Here is a 22,060-nt window from a genome sequence, read left to right on the forward strand (position 1 = left end):
AGCTTTATTTTCGCGAATACCAAAAATTTGGTTTTGTGCTTTATCTCTTAATTCAAGCATCTTTGCTGTTGCTGATGAGCGCTATTTATTTTCTTATTGGCTCTTGGGTTTTAAGATTGATGCCTCTGCTCTGATCGTACACATTCAAAGTATCAGTGAAAACAACGTATAGGAAGAAACAAGACGGCCTCATTGCGGTCATCACTGGACTTCTATAGAGCAGTTCATTCGCAGCTGTCTGCCTTCTTTCACACGACGCAAGACGTCCAAGTACGTTTTCTCTTCTTTTTCTGTTATCTCATTTTCTCATTACTTTTCTCTCTCTCTCTCTTTCTCTTTTCTCTGTCTGTCTCTCTCTCCCTCTTTACGATAATTTTTTTATCTCTTTTCAAATATACTAAAACAACACTTCTATCACTAATCTTACTTTCTCTATTGATAATGAACATTTTGAAATGCGTTTGATAGTGTTTTCTAGTTTTTTTTGAGCAGTTTCTTCAAAGCTACCAATCGTTGATGGCATGCTTGAAAGTCCGGTTAGCACTTATAACTTGTCTTTTCTAAATCGTTGGAAAGCTGATGCCGAATCGGTACTTATTTCATTGTAGATATGTTGAGGGGACTTTTTTCAAATTATATCATCACAGTGGTAGTGGCAGTATTCGCTTATATATCCTTAACAGTCGAGATCAGCCAAGCAATTTTTACGCCGGGCAAAGAATATATTTATGAATATGAAGCGGTGTCAAGTTCTGGTGTGTTGGTGCCATCAAAAGCGCAGTCGTCTTGGGGCTTTGCCGGATTTTTGATTGTTAAAGCTTACTACGATGAAGTTTTAATACAGGTAATACATGATTGATCTAGGAATGTCGTTGCTTCGAGCCCTATCGTTTAAAAAAAATATCAATAGCCTTACATATTAAATTGTCAAGTTTCAAGATCTAAAAACAAAAGTTTCGAACGGCGCAGATGAGCTTGATATGAAAAAAAGTGGTATAAATGTTGATGGTCCTGCTGTTGATCTCTTAAAGCCATTTAAAATTCAATATAAAAATGGACGAGTAGATAATTTTAGCGTTGAAGCTAATGAAGCAGTGTGGGCAACAAACATTAAACGTAGTCTTGCTGGAATTTTGCAATTAAATTTAAATGCTTTAGAAACACACGCAGCATTCCACTCAACTGAGGTAAGATTTTTAAGTTTTTGATATCCTCTTGGCAGTACTTTGCAAACGTTTAGGCGAAAAAGTGTCGCCTTTATCGATCAACTTCAATATGACTCGCAAGACTCATTTTCATTATATTTTTGACTTTAATAAACTTATCATATTTAGACCTATTTATAAATACATTTACCACGATGATATTTGTAGGTGAATCATTATGGAGAGTGTATTATCGAATATATTATTGTGGTCGAATCAGACAATAAACGTATGATACGGAAATCAGTCGATCCTAGAAAATGTAAAGGTCATTCACATCGAGTTTGGAGTAATGTACCTCATATGCCATGTTCAAACGTCGATCAAGTGATACCATTTAATTCATTAATATATGATACTTATATTATACTTTATTCAATTTTATCAGCTGATATTTTCTTTGCAGAATCCAATATTAAAGTCTAGTGAAAGATTTTATGAAGCCAAAGTCGTAGGTAATAAAACACAATTCTTAAGCATTAATGCTACAGGTGAAATTTACGTTCAACCTTTTCAAAGTTTTGGTGAAGCTCATTTTATGACTTCAAAGTGAGTTGTGCATCAAAGACAGTATTGTTACTATAGTTAAACAATAAACAATTAATACTCACGAAGCTTTTATAATGGCTTGGCTCAGCTTCAAGTTTCGAGCTGTCTCGAGCTTTTCGAGCACAGAGTCAGCTTGAGCTTTCGTTCTTGTACTGACACTTTAAAAACCTTCTTAATTTTTATTCAAATACTCTTAGTCGTGGATTCCGTTCTTTAAATGCTATGTAATTTTCTTTATTAAAAAGCTCGAGTTCGACTTTGTGGAGCTTTAGCTCGAACGCTTGAGCTTTCTTGGCTGAAACAGATTTACTTATACTTGTTTTTTATCATTTAGAAAACAAAATTATCTGTTTGGTTTCAGCCAAAAAATGAGATTGTTATCAGAAAGAGATCACGAAGAAAAAGTACAGACGAATAACTTTCAAATAAAAACTCTTCAACACGATTTGCCAGGGGACGATTTAACTCAAGGAAGAGGGGTGTTGGACAAAGCTTCCATTCTGAAAACTGTAAGAGACGTTTACAAACTTCATACATTGAATTGTTGAATAAAATAAGCACGTTTTGCAGATCAGTGTACTGCTAGATCGTTTGAGTCAACGACTTGAAAATCCTGGACTCGATACAGAAGTTAATAATCTTCACAATACAACTATTTCTGTGTTATTGTACTATCTTGGTATGCTAAATAGAGTAGATTTACAAGCAGCCTACAATAACATATCTGGAACTAGTTACAAAGAAGAAACTGTTAGGTATTTACAATTAGGATGTGACGAAATCGTATACCTTTGTAATAATATAGTTAACTATGAATAAATTTGTAGGAATATGTTTTTAGAAGCACTGCCACAAGTAGGAACAACAGAATCAGCATTGTTTGTTCTAGAGCTTATTCAATCAAGAAGTGTGTCAGATATGACTGCAATTCAACTCTTGACTCATCTTCCTTTTCATGTTCGTCAACCTGATGTTCAACTGCTGTTGGGTTTACAACCATTACTTAATCTTCATAATAAAATTGCTCCTGAAGTTCAACACACTGGGATACTTACATTTGGAACTTTAATCTACAAAACATGTCTTGCTTATTGTCCGTATGAAATGCTTGATGATTATGTCAAATTTTACTTAGATAAATTGACAGGTACATAAATAAACTGGATACCGTTTGTTTAAAATCAATTCTATATGCTAACAGTCATAATTTTTTATCGAAGAAAGCAGAGATTATGAAAAGAAAATGGTATGGCTAGAGGGTTTGTCAAATATTCAGCTTGGTAGAGTTGTGGAATTTCTTGAACCTATTGCAAGTGGAAACAATGGAGAATCCAGGCATTTGAGAGTTCTTGCTGCATGGGCGTCTTTACCAACTGCTCCTCTTCGCCCTGATGTGGTATATTGTTAGATTTTATTGATTTTGTTATTACCTCAAAAACTGCGCTTATTTAGAACGCTGCAGAGGTACACTAGGTACCTGTTTGCATTACTCTTGGTTCTGTATAGTCATTATCATATAGATTTATTTTCCTTACCATTTTTAGCATAAATAAAAATATATCATTATAGATCATTTATTTTACGTGTATTAAATCATTAAAATACATTTTTCTGTTAGATATATCCAGTATATTGGCCTATTCTTACCAACCGAACAGAACATTTAGAGATGCGCATAGCTGCGTTAACGCTACTGATTGTTTCTAATCCATCAGCAAATCGTTTATTATCTTTATATTGGTATCTAAAGTGTGAACCAAACCCACATCTTTACAACTATTTTTATACTACATTGAAATCAGTGGAAAGAACCAAATTTCCGTGTTATGCTAAGATGTTTGTAAAGTTTTTTTTGTAATATCTATCATTTTCCATTTTTAAATATATATAATTTTTTTTATATAGGAGTGGAATTGTAGCGCAATTTGCTAGAATAATGAAAAAGCCGCCTTTCAATCAACACATTCTCACTGGAAACTATATGTTTGATTATCAAGATTCAAAAAGACATTTTGGAGCATTTGTTCAAGGTATACTCATTGCCAATTCCGTAACCAACATTCCAGAAGTAGCTTACATTACTCTAAATAATCATGGTACTGGATTTGATTTGAATCACGTTTCAGTATGTAATTTTGTTGTAATAAATTGATAAAAAGTAATCCATCCATTTGATACTAATATAATTTACAGATATACATCAAAGGTGAAGGAATATTAACTGCCATTTCAACAAATTTGAATGACTTAAGTTTGTCAACTCGTATTGAAGACATTCTCAAGAAATTTAAATTAAAAAGTTTGAATGGCAACCCAGTGCACTTTGAACTTATTGTTAAAATTCAGCAGAAAGCTGTTTTGTGTTTACATCTTAATCAAACAAATCTTGTAGAAGTATTCAAATGTGAGTTTTTAACTTATGGAGTATTGCAACAAAACGAAAAAATGGATCCATCTAAAGATATTTGAGTTTTTTAATTTCTTGCTTTTCAATATAAGCAGTTTAAATAATTCTATTTATTTTAGATATATCAACGTTGAAGGAGAGTACATACCATGTGTACGAAACAATGGAATTCCATGTAAATCAACAAAGAATTCATGTACCATTGACCATGGAGGCAATTCAAGTTACGGATTTGGGCACAAATGTAAGAGTAGCAGTGATTGCTACATCTTTATTTTCAATGAGAGGAAATTTCACTCACATTTTACGTGGTCGAAATAATCATTTTATCTTGAGGTATTTAATTTTGATAACGACATTTTTGTTACCACTAACAATATGAAATTATTATTTTTTTTTTTAGAACATCAATCCATGGAACTGAAATGGTTGAAAATTATAATCCCTTGAGCGATTTTTGGCATGCAGCAGTTAGATCTCAATCTGTTCATGGCTACTTGCCTGTGAATGTAACTTTTGGATTTCACGATACATTATTCCTTTCTTACAATACACCTGAAGAAAAATTCAAAGCTGGTCTCATTGCACACGTTCGAACAATTACAACTATCGTAGGTTTTAAAGTAAAAAATAGATTAAAATATATTTGTCCTAATTGTTCAGTTGTCCATACTGTTAAACGTTTACCGAAACGAGATACTAAGGTAAAATTTTATAAAAAAATTCTTATGACAATTTTTGCAATTAAAATTAATGTTTGTATTCAACGATTTTTTCAGTCCAAAACTATATACGATTTTGAAATTTCTGAGTTAGGAGGAGTATTTGGTCTGAAAACATTCGATTGTGAAGACAGAAGTCCATATGAAGAATCAATTTTAACAGATATTCTATCAACACATCAAAGCAATTGCCAAATATCGCCTATTCTGGAAGTCGTTCTTTTAGGGTTGCATATTTTTGATTACTTGTCTTATGTTCCACCATCAGGAAGTTGTGGTTTAGAAGCATATCTCAAACCAATTAGTGCGCTCTCTTCTGAGGTAAATGCAGTAATTTAATTTTTTTTAATATATGACAAACTGAAATTGTCACTTAATTATTTCATAGGTCAAATTCGAATATACGCAGCGTAATAAAAATTATATATATGCCTTAACACGAAAAAATATCAACACGGCGGAAATACTAAGTCAGTGGAATGTTGCTGTTGCATATGACATCACAAGTTGGCTTTCAGATACATTAAAAATTAAAGCAACTAGAAGCATCACTTCAGAAGACAAAATATTAAAAGTAATAAAAAATCGAATCTTTAAATCAATTTTTGTATAATAGATTTAGAATTAAATTTTTTTAGTTCTGCATTGAAGTAGATAGAGAAACTCCTTGGGATTGGGACTTTTTGAGCACAAAACCAAGTGATCCCACTGAAATGAAACTTCATGCTGTTTGGGGCTTGGCAAATGCAGCAAAAGGAAATTGTCATGGATCCTTACTCGATATAAGTTTGATTGGAGAAATATCTAACGATCAAATCAGAGAAGCCAAAGAAAATATATGGCCTTACAATGAGTGTCAAGAACAAGTACAAGGAAAATATTTTACCCCATTTACTGAAGCTTGCTATGAAGTTTCAAAAGAAATGTCAACTTTGAGGAAGTATAAAGTCACAATTACACATGAAAATGTAATGATAATTTTTTGTTATAATTTTGATATTACTATTAAGATATAATTTGATAATTTTATTACTTTATAGCTTCCTTTAAACTTATTAAAGTTAGGATGGAAATTAAGAGGGTTATATGACTTAGCTGGAGGGAATAGTTATAGGTTCGTTAATGCAAATAAAGTTACAGTCACAACAACTTTTCCAAAAGACTCCAATGTTGCTGAAGTATCAGTCAATGGTGAAAAAATATACACAGAATTTAATGCTAATTTAGTTGATAACATTTTAATTCGAAGTAGATTGCATAAATACATCAATAGTGCATTCTTGAAATCATTTTTCAGTGGGTATTTTACAACTGAACTAGACGTTTAACAATTGAACTAGTTGTTTGTGAAATCTAAATTTGCTTTAATTTTTAATAGGTACATGTACTCTGACACCTCAAGTTATCATTTCTTCCAAGAACATTTCTAATACTTATGTAATAGATTCAGAAATGTTAATGTTTGCTCGATGTGACTACAAAAATCCAAAATTTGCATTGACTGCAATAAATAGAGGAAGTTTTATTGAACTGACTTTTGATGATGAGACTGATAGAATAACTCTAAGTCTTGATGGCCAAAAGAGTGTAGTACACAACCATACAATTCCTGTACCAATGTCAAGAAATTTTGAGTTTTCTTACATTGGATCAAAATGGTAATGTATAAATTCTTTAGCACATGCAGCTGTAGTAACAAAAATGCATGTATTAAATAGAATTCTTTTAGAGCATTTTATGATATAATCACAAAATAAGCAGATCTTTGAGTTTATTTATTCATTAATTCATATAAAAAATTAATTACACAAGTTTTCAATTTACTAAAGATGCATTTTTTGTTAATTATTTGTAAATGTACTTAGAAAATTTACATTGTTAGAGCTTCTAAAATCTTAATTATATTTTCTATGAATTGATAGAATATTTCAATTACCTAACAAGTAACAATATTTTTAATACTAGGATCAGGATGGATAAACAAAGGGTTGACTTAATTTATGCAGAAATTCTACTTTATGTTCATTGGTCTCCTGATCAAATTCTCTTATTTTACCCTAATTATATCGAAGAATTTGTATGTGGATATTGTACATTGCAAGATAATAATGCAGGAAACTTCTACGAAAAACTATAGTATTGAGCATTTAATTTGTCATTGTGACTATAATAGATTATTATGTCAATGTATTACGAAGTGGTTAATGTGCATTTAAGAGTATCTTATTATAAATACTTGCTTACAATAAACAGTAATATTGACAAATATGCATTAATTACATTTAATAATTTTTTGGATTGATTCTGTTTCTTGTATAATTAAGTAGCCTTACTCGCGATCACCAAACTAACCTACAACACTTTCAATCACAGTCTGTATACATACATGTAAAAATTGATTCAAAGCATTTTTAAAATAATGGTATTTATTTTTGATTACTAATTTCTATAAGATTGTATTTTTTATAAGTAAAGTATTGGGGAGCAATTGAAATGAGGCAAACTGCTCTTACTACTTCTATGACTACAGCAATATCAGGATTTTTCAAATTAACTTTGTTTCCTGGATTTTTCTTTGAAATTATTTGTGCTAAATCTTCAATAACATCTAGGCGATTTAAATTGCTATTACTGTGTCTGCTTTAATAAAAGAAATAATAAATATTAGAAATAACAAATAAACATATTTTTAACAATCATCTTTCAACTTACTTAAATACTATACTAAAAGTTTTTGGTTCTTGAGCAAAATATTTTTCAAAGAGAACCTCAGCTTTAGACTTTATATCATCTAAGTAAGCTTTACAAACCACTTGAACTGGTAGCATTCTTAAAAGATATCTAGACTTTTGTTTTTTATTTTTATGAATGTCTTCAATAATAGCAGTTGAAAGTTTTAAGGTATCAGAAACTGTGGTTTTAATAAAAACAACATTGCTTACACCAGTATCAACAACCTAAAATACAGTTTTAATTTTTAATCTATGAACAAAAAAAAGAAATAAAACTTTAAGTATACTTGCTTGGAATTTTTTCTGTAATGGTGATTGTAAAGCTTCTGCTTTTAATTCATCCAGTTCTTTGTTCAAAGTAGCAGAGATATCTTCATCTTCGCTTTCTACATTTTCATCTTCATTGACTTTATTTTCCTCTTTATTTTCTTCATATTTATCTTTACTCCTTTCATTTTCATTTTGTTTAGCTTCTTCCTTTTTTATTGGTATTTCATTTGGTTCTACCTTATTGTCTTCGTTATTTTGAACACTAGTGACTTCCATAGAATTATTTATATCTGCTATCTATTGATCATTAACAATTTCATTTTAATACAACTATATCTCACATAAATGATTATATCTTACTTGTTTTGTGTCTATTCCATAAACTTTGTCAGCATATTCATTCAATATATTGTAAGCTTCACGGACGCAGTCTTTCTCACGGAAATTACAAGTACACAGGAAACCTTTCATGCCAGATTCTAAAGTTAAATGTTTTCGTTTTTTAAAGTCACTTCCTTGATTAGAAAAATAATTTTTTCTTTTCTTTTTTATATCCATTTGAAAAATATCACTGATTATATTAAGAGGATTTGTGACTGTTATGTATATCGGATTCCAGGTTAGGAATGCATGAATTAATAACAATAAGAATATTTATCTAATTCAACGAAGCTGTAACTATAAAAAACTCATAAATGATTCTCCTAATAGTTCTGACATCTATTTAACTATATTTATAATAACTTATTGTTTAAATACAGTATAAAAAGTTAAATAAATTTAATGCTGATTTATGCTGACAACACGATTGCAGTATTGTACCAGATTTTAATTTGACTCCCGTTCTCAGATCGCATTACGCATGCGTACAGAAAGGTATAATTCTAATTAACAAATATGAAATCGTAATATTATTATAATTTATAATTCTAAAGTAATGATCAAATTTTTTATAGCACCTCGTTTGTACAAAGAACTATATAAACCTTACAATATTAGAGTTATATATAATTCACATTTAATTTTGTTCTGAAAATAATTTAAGCAGATCATTTGAAAAAGAAAATGGTCTGAGCAGTTGCTACAATCTTAGTCTCTATATCTATGACAATTGATTAATTATAATTTTATTTAAAAATGTATAGAATGAAAACCTTAACGTTCAGTTTTTGAGCAATATACTCGTGTGTGAGTAATTATTAGGCTTGATATTTTTGAATTTTGCACTCAAAAAATTATATTTGATTGTTGATAGTGCAATAACTTTGGCTTGTGAAAGCATTCTTCACTGATGCTGTGTCTACAATAGCATGTAAAAAGCATACGCATAAATCAAATTGACGGTCACGTAACCTTATTTTTCATTTTTCTTGAGATGTGCTCCTGAAGTAAACAAATTTTTTAGAAGGATAAATTTAAAATTAATGATTTTTTTCATTTAAGCTGTGTTTACGAAAAAAAAAATTAGACAAACGGTTATATGACCGTCATCTCGATGTTTACACATATGCTTTACATGCTATTGTGGAGTGTGGATGCAGGGTAATAAGAAATGGCGTTTCAGTCAGACTTTAGACTTTCAAGGTTGTCAAGTGTCAAGAGAAAGTGTCATGCAAAGTTTATTATAACGTAATTTGATTGAACGTAATTTCTTTTCTACATTTCGACAGAATTAAGGTATTATATGTTTGTCAAACGGTATTTTTTTGATATTAAAAAGCAATCGATCATCAAGTAATGTCATTCTGTGCATGCGCAAAAACATTTTTTGCATTCGATGCGTACATTTTCAATGACATACGAAAATCTACATGTTGATTTCTTTGTTTGCTTGGAATTTAATCTGTCGTTTTGGCTTTGGAGCACTAGTAGGAGTCAGCTGATACTCTTGCTTTGTAAATATTTTGAACAATGGGAATCGACTAAATTCTAAAATTATCCGACTAACGTATACTTTTGAAAAGGTAAAATTATTGCTTGTTTTTTACATGCTTCTTTTGATAACAGTTTACATTAACGACAATTTCTAAAACGCAAAAAAGTTTTTTTTCTTTTTACAGTAAATAGCAAAATTTGTTATAAATTATATACAATAAATATACAAAAATGCTTGTGTTTATGTTGATGTTAGTTATACTGCTTTTCTATTAATACTTATTTACGTCTCGTTTATGACACAAGTTCTCTCTTTGTTTATTCAATGAAGCGTACTTTTACACATATGCTTAAAAATTTATTATTAATTCAGATATAAAAACTGATGGTATTGCTTGTGAAAATAATTTTATCTTGTGGTATTGTTAAAATTTATTTTAACTTATAACATTGATATATTTTGAAGTTTGCGTAATAGTAGTTATTTATACAATATGGTAAATTCTAAAAAAGTTAGTAAGTTTTTAGAATTTAAGTATTTATATGTAGGTGCTTTGTATATATTTGTTTTAGAAATAGGTTGAGCATAAGATACATTATATATATGGAAAATTTTTATTATATATACATACATATAAATAAAAAGTGAAACATTATATGTTGATCAATTTTGGCTGTTTATTACATTTGTTTGTTCAAATGCATAATTAGGACAAGCAAAATAGTCATGTAATTTTGCCAAGGTAAATTGAAATTTGAAATATTAAATTAAGAATCAGTTAAATATTTTTAAAATGATTTTTTTATATAAAATAATTTGAATAATGTTTTAATAAATGATAATACAAATCTTTCATTATTTTAAATTTGTTGGTGCAATACATAAACACAATAAATATTTATTCTGCATTTATAATATAATCCTTGTGTAAATCATTATCGATATAGGTATTCCCTTGATAAAAATGAGTAACAAAAAATTTAAATGTATTTTTTATATAAATTTGTACTTGTAATAAATGTACATAAATAAATAATAAATAACGGAATTATTTTCATTTTGCAGAAATGGAGTCCTTTTTAGATTTATTTGACACAGGAGAAAACAAACCAAGAAGAAAAAAATCTTGGAATGAATCTGATAATGAAGACACATTTGATTTTAGTAATAGTACTAATAACGACAATGAAGACAGGCTACCTCCAGAACCTGAACAAGGAAATATAGAGTACAAATTAAAGTTGATTAATCCATCAAGTCAAAGGTTTGAACATTTGGTAACTCAAATGAAATGGCGTCTACAAGAAGGTCATGGAGAAGCTATTTATCAAATTGGTAAGTCAAAGAATTGACAGGTATTAATCCAATATCATTGATTTTGTTGTTTTTATTCATAGGTGTAGAAGATAATGGAAAACTAGCTGGCTTATCAAAAGAAGATATGAAAGCTTCTTTAAAAACCTTACGAGATATGGCTACTAGATTAGGTGCAACAATAACTGTTCTTAGAGAGCGAACAGCTCATAGAAATTACACAAATAAGGATTCAAAAACTAATAATAATAAAAATAAAGAGAAAAAAGTAGCTGAAGTTTTAATTCGTAAGGTGAGAAAAGATGATAGAGATGAAGAAAGTGTGATTGATTTACGATTAGCAGTGATGGGTGGTCAAGATGCGGGAAAATCAACATTACTAGGTAAACATTAAGTGGAAAAAGTTGTGACTTTTTACAAATATTTGTTTATACTTATAGGGGTTTTAACACAAGGAGAACTGGACAATGGTAGAGGGAGATCAAGATTAAATATGCTCCGCCATTTACATGAAATAAAGTCAGGGAGAACATCATCCATTTCTCATGAAATTATTGGTTTTGATAATGAAGGTCATGTATTAAATTACGCAGAAATGACTACTGCAGAAGAAATTTGTGAACATGCTTCAAAAGTTGTGACTTTTATAGATTTAGCAGGACATCGAAAATATTTGAGAACGACATTGCTAGGACTAACGGGTAATATTGACGGCATAAAAAAATTTTCATGATTTCGTTCTCTCTCTAATAAGAATAAATTATTCAATATTACAGGTTATTCCCCACACTATGTCATGTTGGTTGTTGCACCACCTGTTAATGAAGTAGTGCAAGAGCATGTAGCATTGTGTTTAGTTTTGCGTCTGCCATTGTTTGTTGTAGTTACAAAAATTGATTTAGGATACTCTGACCCTCGTGATACTCTAGCTCATTTAGAAAACATTGCAAGGTTACAAGGGTGTGATAAAAAATTTGTTCTTCATAACGACAATGGAGATATTCAAAACAACGATCCCGACGTGATATCAGTGTTTCCAGTTAGTTGTGTAACAGGCGAAGGTTTAGATAAGCTAACAAAATTCATTCGAGATTTATCCCCTATAGAATCTGCATCACCAGGTTCAGATTCCAATTCTTGTTTGTTTCAAATAGATGAAACTTTTCGGTACGCCTTATTCATTTTTTCAAAACGATTCAGTGTTAATTTTTAAAATTGCATTTTCACTTTTCTTTATAGGGTAGCTGGCTCTACAGAACCTGTGTTAGGTGGATTACTAGTGAAAGGAGTGATTGCTTTAGGGACACGACTACTTGTTGGTCCATCTCAAAATGGAGAATTCAGTCCTGTAAAAGTCGTCAGTTTACATCGTAATAAGGCGCCTTGCTGCCTTGTAAGATCTTCGCAAAGTGCTAGTTTAACACTTGCTCCTCCAACAAAAAGAGATCCTCCTTTACCTCATTTACGACCTGGAATGGTTCTAGTCTCTATTGGAGATCATCCTCGTGCAACCCTTTTCTTTCAAGTACGTATGCACTACATTATTTTTTAAATAATTAAATAAGAATGGTCGTAGTCCGGGACTGCCATAACGAAAGATACTTAAATTTTATTGTATTTTAATTATTTTGAATCATAATATTTTCCGACAAATTTACATAAAAGCTATTTTGGTTTTATTTTAAATGTATGTACCTATAATTTTTAGTATACATTTTTTTAAATAAAAATAAGATATATTTGTCATTCAAAACTAATTTTATATCGTCATGTTACAATCATTCGGTGGTAGTATGTACATTTTGCATAAACTTATTTCTTTTATACATATATGTTGTTGATAAAATTTGGATGTATGTATGGACAAATGAAACCAAAAATAATATAACTAACAATAATTGTCTTTGTCGTAGTATATTATAATAATTTTCTTGTACGTTTTATACAATAATGAAACTAAATTTCTGTAAATAATATTTTATAATTGTAATTTTTCAATTGGTAAATTCGGTAATAGTGAGATTGTCCGATTCCAAAAGTGAAACAACATGTTTGTAATAACTGGAATAAGAAATATACGTTATAGACTGTAATATGTTTAAATATTTGGAAAAAACTACAATTATTGTATCCTAATTAGTAGTACATTTAAATGGATCATTATTCATTTTTAATTAAAAACTGTATCAATTGTTGGGCTTGCTCAGATGCCAAATTTATATTAAAAGTTTCTAATAAAATAGTAGAAATTTCGTGCAAATTGCTTTCTCTTATAAAAAAGTTGTTTACAAATTATTAATTGTATATGAAGGAATCTGATGACATTTTCAAGGACGTTAAGCAGCGCAAATATCATGAACACTTGTTTTACTAATTCCAATTTCTACAATACGTCTTAAAACTATTTCACACTCGAAGTTACTATATTAGTTATACTTGTATTTTTATAAATCGCGACTCCACTTGACCTACTATTTCCTCGTTTGTATTGTTGATATTTTCGAGTCGAAATTGCCTTTATGTCAATATAATGTTTTTTTTAATTGCTTGCTTCTCATAAACTCATTATATTATTTAGAAATATTATTTTTCAGGCGACTGTGATAGTTGTGTATCATGCTACTGCAATCTATCCAGGATTTCAGGCTACTATTCACATTGACAATGTGAGACAAACTTGTATAATTGAAGGAATAATGGATATTAAAGAAGGTGGATTGCAAACAAACGATACTGCATCAGTATTGTTTCGTTTTCTCAATCATCCTGAATACTTACACGTTGATATGCGACTTTTGTTGCGGGAAGGACGTACGAAAGCCATAGGAAAAATAACACAAATTTTTCCTTTAGTTAATTCACAGAACGGCGAAGAATAAACTGTTGAGCATGAGCTAAATTTATAACGAGTATAAATTTACAATCTTATTGACGGTATTATCATATTATTCTTATATTATTATTATTATTAATAATAATAATAAATGCTTAATTAATTAATTAATTAATAATTATTATTAATAATAATTATTAATTATTATTAATTATTAATTATTATTAATAATTAATAATAACTTCTTCTACTTATATTATTTTGTTAACAAGTAACAATAGTGCTGTGGAATTTTAAATATCTTTTCTTTAAATTACAAAAAAAAACTATTTTTCAACCAACTCATGAGTCTTGATGTGTCTTGATACTTACAAACATATTTATTCAATCATGAAAAACTTATGCAAATGTATAAATACAATAGTATAATTTATAATTATTATTATTATTTAGAAAAACTAGTATCATATGTAAGCAATCATAATTGAATGATCCCGCTTGGAGAAACGCAAATGAGATCTTTAAAAAATAGAAATTTCATAAGATTTCTTATATGGGATCTCTAAAAAAATTACATATATTTTTGAAAATGGAACATTTTCATTGAAAACTTAACATTAGATATATATTTTTAAATATATAATAAAAAATAAAAACGAATGTAAAAATTTAATTTATTTTTACTATTATTGATATAATTGATTTCTCATATGAAATCTCATGTAGGGAATCTTTTAAAATTAAATGTTTTTTTTATCCCATGTGAATGGGTTTTTTTCAAGCGGTATAATTGTAACTTAATTCGAGTTGTACATAAGACCAAGTATTAAAATTATTTCTAGAAACCCGTTATATATATAAAATAAAAATATGACCACATTATGTGAGTGAATTGATAATCGTAAAAAATATCTTTATTTCATAAATATATGATATTTATTTTGAAAATGGATAATTTTTGTAAAATATTTTACATTAAAATAAACAGTGTACAATAGTATTACAAATGTTTATGTCTACACTTATTTTCTATTTAGCATAGACATATAAGCTGAACGTAATTCCAACAATCATTAGCAAAAATTTGAATACGTTTAGTAATAAACAATTATAAAGCATATATATTACAAAATAATTGGGGTAAATCTGAGAATAATAAGCTTTAACTACAATTATATAACCACTTTCCTCAAATAAATCCCTTAAATAGTCGTAATTAAAAGAATGTCGTATAATATACATTCTAATTTGTTCATTGTATTATTTATTCTAATTTATTCATTTCGTGATGCTAAAGATATCTGAAACTATAAATTGCATTATCACCAGAGCTAATCGTGACACCCTTTACTTTTCCATGTATTGGTTATTCTTTTTTAAGGAATTTCGAGCTTTACAGAGTTTTGAAAACTATAATACTGCATAAATCTCATTGCTAACCAAATAGAAACATTACACATTTCAGTAAAAATTATGTTTTAAAATTTCTGCATAATAAGTCAAGATATATTTGAAGCCGTAAAATTCCAATTTGAATCCAGATTGACGCTAGCTTTTGTCATTCTTCATTACATTTCAGTATGCCATGAAAATTAACGTTTTCATTTCTATTGATGTCACTACTGTGTGCAAAAGATCTTATTATTTTTAGAGGAGCCACTCTTTATCCTGAATATTCGGTGCGATCGTTATTTGAACATTGGAAAAAACGGTGCCGAATTATGGTACCTTTTTGGCGGTATATCTCTCATGTATTTAATGATCAATAAGAAATGCCGTAGGAATTACAAAATATATCAAATGTGATTCTTAATGCCATAAATATTGACAAGGAAATCAATATTACAATTAAGGAGACTTTCAAAACCAATGGTCACATAAGTTTTACCTGGTCCACCTGAAAGAATAGTAGGATGAGCTCCCATCCCATTAGTATGTTGATCAAGGATTTCGATTTTTGTAATCATAGTTTGGCCATTGCTAGCGTAAGTTAATTTTTCCGTGACCCATCGAAGGAAGTGCCAATCCACTTGAACGTGCTTTGTCGCGAGAAGAGTGTCGCCTTCCTTTCGATCACCCACTATCAGATCATTGCTTGCTGCACTTGCATATTGAAAGAGACTCAGCATCAGTGCACAGCACAATATTTTGACAGCAAAGTGCATCTTTAGTATGATTTTCTGCAACAATTCAATCGTTTTCATATAAAAGAAAAAATCTCGCAATAGAAATACAGCGTAAAATATTTATTGTGTAAAACGCTACGAACGATTATTTGAAAAACGTTTGTCGGCTTATATCGAAGTCGAATTCTACAACACTGACATTTTTTAAGTCGTCATAATGGGAATTAACTCTGCAGGAAATTACGCACAAGCGATATCAAAATTCATGTCGCACACTAGCAAAAACACAACCGCTTCACTACAATCGCAATACGTAGATTGATCAAAGCGTCTTATTATCGCAAACCGTAGGCTAAAGTTTTTTCGATGATAATATTTGAATAGTTGCTCTAATTTCAGTTTACAAACGAAGTCAGTGTACGAGTGCGCGTGCACTTTTTTAATCCAAACATTTGATACCTCGGTTAAAATGTTTGTCCATTTCAATTTTTTATAATTTTTTTCATTAGTGATTAAGAATAGTTGCATGAGAAAAAGCTACCTATTTTGAAGTATAGAATTGCAATACCTGCTATAAACGTAAAGCATCTTTTGTCTATATATTGCGGTGGACTATACTATGCATTGATTTAAATTTGGCGGAGTTATCACACCGCTGTCGGTAAAACGAGGATAATTTGAAATAATATTATATATGTATGCCTATTGCCTGCGCGGGTTATGTTAGGGTCTGTCTCCATAGGGCCTGTCCGAGCCGGCCGAGATTTTTTATGGGCACGCCATCTCTATAATTTCGTGTTCAATGGCGAGTTTCATAGTGAATGCGAGAAACGCATCTATGGAGTGGCAGTACCCGTGGTTTGAAGTTTCCTGTCTGGCTGTCTCTATGCTCTGGCTATCCTCCATGTTCCTGCTCCAATTTTCATTCGGTAAGTTCGTAATTAATAATAATTCGTAAATAATTCCTACTTTTATTTTCATAAAATTGCAAGTTTCATAATCCCTTTTTAGAGTCATATGCACGAAGAGTTAGGCTTTCGAAATCCGTCAACTGTCAAATGATAAGTAGTAGCAGCAGCAGCAGTAGTAGTTGTAGTAGCAGTAGTAGCTGAGGGCAGGTGGTAGGTGAGAGAATCACAATGGCAGCCGAAATCAAGCCCGCGCCCGGGATGAACCAGGACAAGTTCAGCTCCAAGAAGCCTATACTTCTGTCGAAGCTCGAAGGTTGCAATGACGACGTCAATGCCGCCGTTATCATTCCCAGGGTTGACGGCGTCATCAGCGTCTGCGACGACAGGTCAGACTCACTTTTCTATTGTGTTTGCAATGCTTCTGATACTCGATGCATATCTATATGATGTATATACGATTAATTTATTTACATCGCATGCTTCTAGCTCGACTCTTATTGGACTCATTGTTTATAATGCAAATAGCAATCGTACAGTCACTTGCATCTTTTGTTAGACTTTTTTCAGACTATTTTTTGCATTGTACATATTTTTTACTCCTATTTTTTCATGTAATATATAATTTAATTAAATTATAGGTAAAACAGCAAGCTTTTTGTTATAAGTAAATAATAATTGTATGACACCTGAACAATCTTTCTTTATCTGCAAGTTCTTAGATAGGATGATTCAGACTGATTGCTTTATCTATCTGGCCTTTAAGCAATGTTTTGCTGTATTTTAGTTATGAATAAATTTTCTAATTACTATTGCAGAACTGTCAGAGTTTGGTTGAAACGTGACTCAGGACAATACTGGCCAAGCGTATGCATGTACATGGTTGCAGCACCAATCTCTCTTGATTTTTGTCCTGAAACCAGACAGCTGTTTGTTGGATTAGATAATGGTAGTATAAATGTATTTATCAAGATCAAATTCATTTATAATTTTTTCAAAAATTGTGAATCAAACGAATTTTTGGTTTTGTAGGAGTTTTTATTGGAAAGCGATTACAATCGTATGACAGCCATTCGAGAATACATGGCTCATCAAGCAAGAGTTGCTGCAGTAGTTTTTTCTTTGAGCTGTGAATGGGTACTTAGTATAGGTAGAGACAAATTGTTCCAGTTCCACAGTACTGAAAATGGAAAGGATCACATCAAATAATATGTTCAATAATCCAAAAGGTAACGTCTACAAAAAGTTGCTGTACCACATGCATGGAACATACACCTACAACATGGTGAGCATTATTAAAAATTTATAATAAAAAAACCTTTTGTTTTTCATAGTATATATATATATATATATTTATATGTAAACAATGAAATAACAAAACTATAAGAATTAAAGGTTATAAATGCACGTTTTTTTATTCAATATTTTTCTTAAATTCTACAATGTACAAAATTATTTCCTTCGTACATTGGTATTTTCTTGATTCTGGTATTTTACTGTAACCAGATGTAATTAATTTTAAAAATGGTTCAATTTCTGGCATTCGATCAGTCGTGGTAGTTGCTACATTATTTTGTATTATTTTCATCAATTTTACGCTTTCATCAATGGTTTTTTGTAAGTCATCGCCATCATCTACTTTTCGTTTCCGACAAAATTTATTGGTGATTTCAGATTTTGTTATAAACTCCACGTCGTCTGAAGAAATTTGTAGTTCATGACTCAGATATGGATCAAGCCAACTCATCTCATTATACAATTCCCAGGTCACTTCGGGTTTTCTTTCTGATCCAGATGGCTGGTATTTGCGTTTTTTTGCTTTTTCTCCTTTGAATTTTTTTACTAAATAGAACCATCTCGCTTCAATCTCTTTTTCTATTATTGATTAATGAATATTATATATACATATATATATTTTTTTATTTAAAATAAAGATTTATAGTGTATGAATTTCACCTGTAATGTGCACTTCGTATAGTTGATAAATCGCTTGGGAAATAGTTTCGAAAACTTGTGTTCGTTGCGATCTAAATTCAGTATAATATTTGTCATTCGACTTATCGTAAATAAAATTGTTTGGTTTCACCATTTGTATGATAACTTCATCAAGTAGTATATCTTTTTCAGTGTTTCCACTCATTTTTTATTTATGGCAAATTCAATCGAAGAACTATTGTCAATTTGAGGTTATCGGAACTGCTTTGCTACGCATTTAATTTTGAATAAGGATATACATCCATTTTCACCTCGTACAACGTACATTGAGTGTTGTGCTACACCTGAATTTGAGGTTATCCGACCTGCTTTGCTGCACATTCATTTTCATAAATATCTAAAATTAAAACTAATGTATTTGTTACTAAATACTTAAAACTAATATACCATTTGTTTTTTTGTTTTTTTCAAGTTTCTACACAATATGGAGGAGTCTTTTGGAAGAAATATAAATCTCGATAAAAAAATTTGTGTTTATTTGAAAAATTATTCATGTTTGTATGATAAAACACATGAAAACTATTATTTAATAAAAGTCAAAGATAAGGCTTTCAATGAAATAGCTGCTAAAATTAATTCTGACAAAGAGTTAAATGTCCTATTGACTGGTAAGTTATCATTTATATTATTATAGTATTTTTTTATATACAGAGAGTGAAAATACATTAACTGCATTTACTTTTGTTTTAGGTGCTATTGTAAGAAAGGAATGGGAAAATATAAGAAGGACTTTTGTTAGAAAATTTAACAAACCTCATTTAAGCAAGTACTACTTATACAATGAACTTCAATTTCTCATCCCTCACGTCATGAAAAAATACCAGTGTTTGGGATCAACAGAAAGTGATGAGCCGTCAACATCAAAAACTCAAGATATTGAAGTATGTAGTGAAAAGAATGATAAAATCATTCCACCAGTAAGCCAATGTTACTTTAATAAGAAAACTCATCTCGAAGAATTAGAAATGAAAGTTTTAAAAAATACAAGTACAGCTATGGAAAATATAAACATTTTAATGAAGGATAGTGATAATGAAGAGATTAAAGATAATTTTGTACTATGTATACAGCAAAGTTTGCAGTATGTCCCATCAACCCATGTGTTGGAATGTGTTAATGGGATATTAACTATTATGGATAAGTTTATGATATCTAATGAAGAATAAATATTAAAAATAAAGACTAACTGCTCTTATTTCTTTAATATATTTATTTTCTCAACTCATTTATATTGATTATTAGTAGTTTCATGTTTGAAAGATCCTGACATAAACCGTATTACAATATAAAAAAATATTTAAATATTATAAAGAACGTATATAATAAAAACGATTAATTTTTCTTTAAAAAACCATTCAATTCAGAATAAGTTATATTTATTAGTTACTATTTGGAAAACCTTTAACTATACACCTTTACAAAAAAGATAAATCTGAATGGCATTTACACGCATATGAACTTCTCCACCTCCTTGAGGATAATATCCTTTTCTTATAAACATCAAGCTCAAAGTTTCCACCAAATCTGTTCAACAGAGGTCTAAAAACATACTTAAATACTCTATATGAGGGCCAAAAGGTACATTAGTTCCTCCTTTGAGAATATAAGTTGCTGCCCTAGATGAAAATAGAGCACAAGGTAAAGTAACTTGAATGAGCAAACCAATACATCCAGCTGTTCTGGTGTCTACTATAAATTCTTGTTTTTTATTAAGAAAGGTCTCTTGGTATGAAAGTTAAGCAGGTTGAGCCTATTGCAGCTCCATGCACTTCAGCGTTACACATTTCTTTTAAAAATTTGACTCCTTCAAGATGCTGAGCTGACAAACCTGGTTTTGGACGACCTGCTCTTATGTTGCTAATCTCAATAGGAATTTTATAGAGTGCACTCAAACATAATGAAATTCGTAGCACTTGACCTCCTCCTTCACCGAGACTACCGTCGAGTTTTATTATTTTAATGATTGATTACATTCAGGTGAGTTGGCCACAGACTGCGGTATCAATTGCTTTGATGCAAAGACCATCTATTTATTGTAGCATTATTTGATATGCGATTATCGTCCTCAATCGTGCCCAGGACTACATGTGCTTCCTCTAATTGTATTAATTTCTTGCATTATCTTTTTTAATACTAATCTATGGCTCATCATATTGATGTCAATGTCAATTATACCTTCATTCTCGTTGGAAAACCACAGAATGAAATTATGACTTCTCATATTTTCCAAATTGAGATTGACAACACGAAAAGCTACTGGTACGTAGCGACGAAAATCATTTTGCATGATGTACTGAATGGTGAATTTCATTTTCACGTTAAGTTTTTCTTCTTCAAATGGCTTTGAATGTAAAACATTTTTCACAGATAGGTTATTCATTATTAAAGAATACTTTCTGGCATTCGATCAGTCTTCGTAGTTGCTACATTATTTTGTATTATTTTCATCAATTTTACGCTTTCATCAATGGCTTTTTGTAAGTCATCGCCATCATCTACTTTTCGTTTCCGACAAAATTTATCGGTGATTTCTGATTTTGTTATAAACTCCACATCGTCTGAAGAAATTTGCGGTTCATGACTCAGATATGGATCAAGCCAACACATCTCATTATACAATTCCCAGGTCACTTCGGGTTTTCTTTCTGATCCAGATGGCTGGTATTTGCGTTTTTTTGCTTTTTCTCCTTTGAATTTTTTTACTAAATACAGCCATGTCGCTTCAATCTCTTTTTCTATTATTGATTAATGAATATTATATATACATATATATATTTTTTTATTTAAAATAAAGATTTATAGTGTATGAATTTCACCTGTAATGTGCACTTCGTATAGTTGATAAATCGCTTGGGAAATAGTTTCGAAAACTTGTGTTCGTTGCGATCTAAATTCAGTATAGTATTTATCATTCGACTTATCGTAAATAAAATTATTTGGTTTCACGATTTGTATGATAACTTCATCAAGTAGTATATCTTTTTCAGTGTTTCCACTCATTTTTTATTTATGGCAAATTGAATCGAAGAACTATTGTCAATTTGAGGTTATCGGAACTGCTTTGCTACGCATTCATTTTCATAAATATCTAAAATTAAGACTAATGTATTTGTTACTAAATAC

The 22,060-nt window shown here is 30.1% G+C and overlaps 6 protein-coding genes and 1 pseudogene across 12 annotated transcripts; 3 read left to right on the forward strand and 4 right to left on the reverse strand.

Moving 5' to 3' along the window:
• The first annotated feature begins 754 nt into the window (after positions 1-754).
• On the forward strand, positions 755-7,027 carry LOC131669231 (uncharacterized). 3 transcript variants are annotated; one of them, XM_058943965.1, is made up of 18 exons: positions 755-844; positions 933-1,187; positions 1,374-1,532; positions 1,612-1,754; positions 2,116-2,263; positions 2,325-2,509; positions 2,582-2,901; positions 2,975-3,150; positions 3,373-3,590; positions 3,660-3,879; positions 3,948-4,158; positions 4,281-4,497; positions 4,565-4,865; positions 4,941-5,204; positions 5,272-5,457; positions 5,522-5,851; positions 5,924-6,179; positions 6,262-6,990. In XM_058943965.1, the coding sequence occupies exons 2-18, from the start codon at positions 981-983 to the stop codon at positions 6,543-6,545; spliced, it is 3,825 nt and encodes a 1,274-aa protein (XP_058799948.1). In that variant the 5' UTR covers positions 755-844; positions 933-980; the 3' UTR covers positions 6,546-6,990. The 3 variants fall into 3 exon arrangements, with proteins under 3 accessions (XP_058799948.1, XP_058799949.1, XP_058799950.1); XM_058943966.1 differs by lacking the exons at positions 755-844; positions 933-1,187; positions 1,374-1,532; positions 1,612-1,754 and having other exon boundaries at positions 2,222-2,263; positions 2,330-2,509; positions 6,262-6,541; positions 6,849-7,027; XM_058943967.1 differs by lacking the exons at positions 755-844; positions 933-1,187; positions 1,374-1,532; positions 1,612-1,754; positions 2,116-2,263 and having other exon boundaries at positions 2,417-2,504; positions 6,262-6,541; positions 6,849-7,027.
• A 282-nt stretch (positions 7,028-7,309) lies between these two features.
• On the reverse strand, positions 7,310-8,680 carry LOC131669232 (THUMP domain-containing protein 1 homolog). Its single transcript, XM_058943968.1, has 4 exons — positions 8,246-8,680; positions 7,907-8,182; positions 7,596-7,840; positions 7,310-7,523 (listed from the first exon to the last, which is right to left on the reverse strand). The coding sequence occupies exons 1-4, from the start codon at positions 8,441-8,443 to the stop codon at positions 7,310-7,312; spliced, it is 933 nt and encodes a 310-aa protein (XP_058799951.1). The 5' UTR covers positions 8,444-8,680.
• Positions 8,681-9,422: 742 nt separating this feature from the next.
• On the forward strand, positions 9,423-14,900 carry LOC131669244 (GTP-binding protein 2). Of its 2 annotated transcripts, XM_058943994.1 has the most exons (8): positions 9,454-9,562; positions 9,758-9,849; positions 10,827-11,096; positions 11,159-11,458; positions 11,516-11,776; positions 11,852-12,242; positions 12,315-12,600; positions 13,670-14,900. In XM_058943994.1, exons 3-8 carry the CDS (start codon positions 10,829-10,831, stop codon positions 13,952-13,954), a joined length of 1,791 nt encoding a protein of 596 aa, XP_058799977.1. In that variant the 5' UTR covers positions 9,454-9,562; positions 9,758-9,849; positions 10,827-10,828; the 3' UTR covers positions 13,955-14,900. The 2 variants fall into 2 exon arrangements, with proteins under 2 accessions (XP_058799976.1, XP_058799977.1); XM_058943993.1 differs by lacking the exon at positions 9,758-9,849 and having other exon boundaries at positions 9,423-9,562.
• Positions 14,901-17,173: 2,273 nt separating this feature from the next.
• On the forward strand, positions 17,174-20,123 carry LOC131669246 (uncharacterized). Of its 4 annotated transcripts, none has more exons than XR_009302358.1 (5): positions 17,174-17,331; positions 17,761-17,902; positions 17,975-18,227; positions 18,617-18,743; positions 19,070-19,203. XR_009302358.1 is itself a non-coding variant. In XM_058944003.1 (5 exons), the coding sequence occupies exons 3-5, from the start codon at positions 18,129-18,131 to the stop codon at positions 20,101-20,103; spliced, it is 771 nt and encodes a 256-aa protein (XP_058799986.1). In that variant the 5' UTR covers positions 17,191-17,331; positions 17,761-17,902; positions 17,975-18,128; the 3' UTR covers positions 20,104-20,123. The 4 variants fall into 4 exon arrangements, 3 of the variants coding, with proteins under 3 accessions (XP_058799986.1, XP_058799985.1, XP_058799987.1); XM_058944003.1 differs by lacking the exons at positions 18,617-18,743; positions 19,070-19,203 and adding exons at positions 19,350-19,545; positions 19,628-20,123 and having other exon boundaries at positions 17,191-17,331; XM_058944002.1 differs by lacking the exons at positions 18,617-18,743; positions 19,070-19,203 and adding exons at positions 19,350-19,545; positions 19,628-20,123 and having other exon boundaries at positions 17,191-17,331; positions 17,761-17,891.
• On the reverse strand, positions 18,357-19,082 carry LOC131669247 (uncharacterized). The gene is made up of 2 exons (XM_058944005.1): positions 18,899-19,082; positions 18,357-18,817 (listed from the first exon to the last, which is right to left on the reverse strand). The coding sequence occupies exons 1-2, from the start codon at positions 19,080-19,082 to the stop codon at positions 18,357-18,359; spliced, it is 645 nt and encodes a 214-aa protein (XP_058799988.1).
• Positions 20,124-20,342: 219 nt separating the features above from the next.
• Positions 20,343-21,248, reverse strand: LOC131669262 (RNA 3'-terminal phosphate cyclase-like; annotated as a pseudogene).
• LOC131669248 (uncharacterized) lies at positions 20,343-21,941 on the reverse strand. Its single transcript, XM_058944006.1, has 2 exons — positions 21,754-21,941; positions 20,343-21,672 (listed from the first exon to the last, which is right to left on the reverse strand). Exons 1-2 carry the CDS (start codon positions 21,935-21,937, stop codon positions 21,320-21,322), a joined length of 537 nt encoding a protein of 178 aa, XP_058799989.1. The 5' UTR covers positions 21,938-21,941; the 3' UTR covers positions 20,343-21,319.
• Between the last annotated feature and the right edge of the window lie 119 nt (positions 21,942-22,060).

The sequence above is a fragment of the Phymastichus coffea genome, unplaced genomic scaffold (assembly GCF_024137745.1).
Source record: "Phymastichus coffea isolate CEN01 unplaced genomic scaffold, Cenicafe_Pcof_1.1 PCOF00090, whole genome shotgun sequence".
Classification (NCBI taxonomy): domain Eukaryota; kingdom Metazoa; phylum Arthropoda; class Insecta; order Hymenoptera; family Eulophidae; genus Phymastichus; species Phymastichus coffea.